General features: G+C 37.9%; 1 protein-coding gene across 4 annotated transcripts in view; it reads left to right on the forward strand.

Moving 5' to 3' along the window:
- LOC106869901 (amine oxidase [flavin-containing] A) overlaps positions 1 to 3,792 on the forward strand; it is a 58,972-nt gene that overhangs the window by 40,166 nt on the left and 15,014 nt on the right. For all 4 annotated transcript variants that reach the window (XM_052977616.1, XM_014915833.2, XM_052977627.1 and 1 more), the window contains one exon: positions 2,933 to 3,031. In XM_052977616.1, the coding sequence (XP_052833576.1) occupies positions 2,933 to 3,031 (99 nt within the window). The remainder of the gene's footprint in view (positions 1 to 2,932; positions 3,032 to 3,792) is intronic.

The raw sequence follows: 3,792 nt of genomic DNA on the forward strand, positions 1-3,792 counted from the left end.
GGAAAGGATACCAGTCACAGAAGTCCTCACTCGTGCCGGGCTCCTAAGCATCCCTACCATCCTGATGAAAACACAGCTTCACTGGGCTGGTCATGTAGCCCGCATGCCAGACTACAGAATACCTAAGAAGCTTCTATTTGGTGAGCTTCAGCACGGCAAGTGCTCCCATGGCAGCCAGAGAAAACGGTTTAAAGACAGTCTAAAAGTATCACTGAAGGCCTTCAACATTGACCCGTCATCATGGGAGCAGACAGGTTTAGATAGGACTAAGTGGCGGGCCGCTGTTCACAACGGTGCCCACCAATATGAAAGTGACAGGAAAGCTGCTGCAGAGAAGCACAGGCAGAACAGAAAGAACAATGCTTTGAAGCCCCTGGCACCTGCTACCATTCCCTGTCCCTACTGCAGCAGATCTTTCCAAGCGCAGATTGGGCTTATCACTCATCTCCCCACCCCCCCTCTTGGATGATCAGATGGTCCTTGTCGTTCCGACGGACGAACAACATACACAACATGTATGGGGGTTGGAGAAAATAATGGAAACACCTTAAAATTTCAAACAAATTTATTTTAATATGGGGTTAAGACTACCTTTGGCAGTAATTACAGTTTGAATTCTATGCGCTATGAACTTGTACAAAGTTTGAATTGTTTTCAAAGGAACTTTTTCCATTCTTCAGCTAAAACAGTCTCCAGTTCTTGTAGTGATGATGGTCAAGGATATCAACTCCTTATTTTTCTAAAATGCACCATACATGTTCAATAATATTGAGATCTGGGGACTGTGGTGGCCAGATAAGATGTTCAACTTCACTAGAATGTTTCTCATGCCATTTAGTAACAACTTTAGCTGTGCAAATTGGTACATTATCATCCTGAGAGATTGCGTTTTCCTCCAGAAACAGTTCTGCGACCATAGGATGAATTTGATCAGATAAAATGCTTAAATAGTCTTGACTATTAATTCTGCCATAAAGGGAAACCATTGGGCCAGTGGATTTCCAAGATATAGCCCCCCAGATCATTACAGATCCTTCTCCATATTTAACAGTTGGAAGAAGGCAGTCTGGATCAAATGCTTCTTTTGGCTGTCTCCACACGCATACTCAGCCAGTGGTCAGAAATAATGTAATGGATGACTTGTCTGAGAAAATAACATTCTTCCACTGTTCTAGGCACCAATTCTGTGGGTTTTTACTCCACTCTAAACGCTTTGCAACGTTTGTTTTTGAAAATAGTGGTTTTCTGACTGCAGCCCTCCCATGAAATCCAGCTTTGTGCAGCTCCTGGCATACAGTTTTTTGTGGAAACTGGGTTCTTGAGGTGGTCATTAAGCTCTACAGTAATTTTGGGAGCTGTACTTTTGTGATCCTTTCTAACAATTCATGTAAGAGTCTGATGGTCCCTATCTGAAAGTTTTGGTTTTCTTCTGGAGTTTTGTTTTGACAAGGAGGTTTTTCCCTCTTTCTCAAAGGCTGTCATTACTTTCAAGACAGTATTTCTTGATACACCTAACATTTTGTCTGTTTTCATTATGCTAGCACCTGCCATACGAGCACCAACAATTTGACCTCTTTGAAAGTCTGATAGATCTGTCAATTTAATTAATTTTAATTACTTTTTTCTGATGATATCTGAAGAGAAACATCAATTTTAGCAAAAATATATTAAGCAACACTAATAATAAATCAAAAAACATAAAAATGAACAAGCTTTTGACAGTTTTATAGATATTTTAAAATTGTGATGCTATGATGCTAGGTGTTTCCATTATGTTGTCCAACCCCTGTATATAGGGTGGGTAAAAAGTAAGTAGGCATTAAAAATTGGTAATAAAATCCATATTCCTTTTACAAATCTATTGAAAGAAATAATATATGTTCTTTATTACATGGGAAAAATGAAACTAAATCTTCATATTTCAATGTATGCACCATTGGCATCAACAAGTTTCCTCAAACAGCCAGATATGGAATGAAGAACCTTCTGAAGGGCATCATCTGGTATATTTTTGAGAACCTCCTGAATTCGCGTCTCCAAGCCCTCCAGTGTATGAGGTTTTGTCTTGTACACTTCCTCTTTTGTGTAACCCCACAGGTAAAAATTACATGAAGTGGGGTCTGAACTTCTTGGAATTTTGGCTTCTGCAGTCACTGTCTTCAGGTTTTAGCTCCTGCATGTAATGGAATTTCCACAGACTAAAATTTTATTTTTTATGCAACACCATATGTATTGTGTGTCTTGTTAGTTCCATTTTCATGAGCTGCTTGAGGTGTTGACTTTTATGGGCTGCAATTAAACATTTCCTGCACTGTTGCCGTGTCCTCCGCTGATCAAGATGTGGTTGGATAGCCACATCTTCTTGCATCATTCACGGAGCCCATGGTCATCAGTTTTGCATGACAACTTTTTATTGTCTCCAGATGCTTACCTTTCCATGTATGCCACCATCTCTCAACCAAAACAATGGAATTCCACACTTCATAGCATGCTGCTATCTTAGCTCGCTCCTGAACAGTCAAGCGACCAGCCATCTGGAAAATAAGAAAAGAAATCCCCATTAGTGTTGTCTGTTTAAAGAATGTTTTCGTCATGACTTCAGTGATACTAAAAATTCTATTAGCAATTTCTAATGCCTAGTAGCTTTCCACATACCCTGTGTATATATATATATATATAAATATACAAAGAGAGAGAAAGATAGGTATACACACATATAACAAGCTTCCACACAGTTTCCATGTACCAATTTACTCACAAGGTACTGGTCAGATCAAAACTTTAGAAGACACCTGTCCAAGATGTCACTCAGCAGGACTATAACCAAAACTATGTGCTTGCAAAACCAGCTTCTTTAACTAGCATTTATACAGGGAAGTTTTGTCTGTACTTTGGGAATTATAATGCTGACAGTCTTTCTTTTTTACTTTAGGGTGGAACTGGAGCATTGATTAATAAACTTGTGGAAAATTTCAAGAACAACAACAACAATGTGCTTGAATTGAAATGTGCTGTAACCAAAATTGAACAGGTTTGTTACCTTCATCTTCACTACTGTGTCTTACTGTTATAATTACTATTTCAATATCATCAATTTATCGATATCATCAGTGTTATTGCTATTGTTTGTAACCTATTGTTATCTGTTGTTGCTGTTTATCAGTTATAATTTCATTTTAATGTTAAGGTTCACAGTTCATGGCTTCTGTCTCTTCTAGTGCATGTAGCTATGTAGAACTTTGAAATAACCCAGTGGATAAAATATTGAACTCTCTGTACATATGTCATAAGTTCAAATCTTTGTCTGATGGAATAGGTACCATATATCATCTGGGACTGTTACACGTGATATTTCAATCTCCTCTGCATAAAGAGAGTTATCTCCCATTCTCTTGATGTTGGATCCAAGTACTGGCTCTTGAAAATAAAGAGCTAGTACTTAGTTGGGATCTTTATGATTTGACGGGCAACATTTTTTTATGTAGTGTTTCTGGTACCGAAACACTTTCAAACTTCGAATACTTGTATATTTTGTGGTATAGAACAGATAAAAATTTTTGTATTCAAAGTTATTTCACGTTAAGAATTGTCTTATTTCGATAATTTCAACTAATCACTGACGTCTATTCAGTTGAATACAGTTAGTGCTGTGACGGTGTATATGGTATTAATCTCCGTTAGTTCTGACATTTCCGATTAACTAGACTGTTCGTAAACAAAGGGGAAAAAGCCATCAAAATACTTGAATATTGCCTGCACTTGTTATTGGAGCTGGCAGAATTATTAATGCAC

The sequence above is a fragment of the Octopus bimaculoides genome, chromosome 2, assembly GCF_001194135.2.
Source record: "Octopus bimaculoides isolate UCB-OBI-ISO-001 chromosome 2, ASM119413v2, whole genome shotgun sequence".
Classification (NCBI taxonomy): domain Eukaryota; kingdom Metazoa; phylum Mollusca; class Cephalopoda; order Octopoda; family Octopodidae; genus Octopus; species Octopus bimaculoides.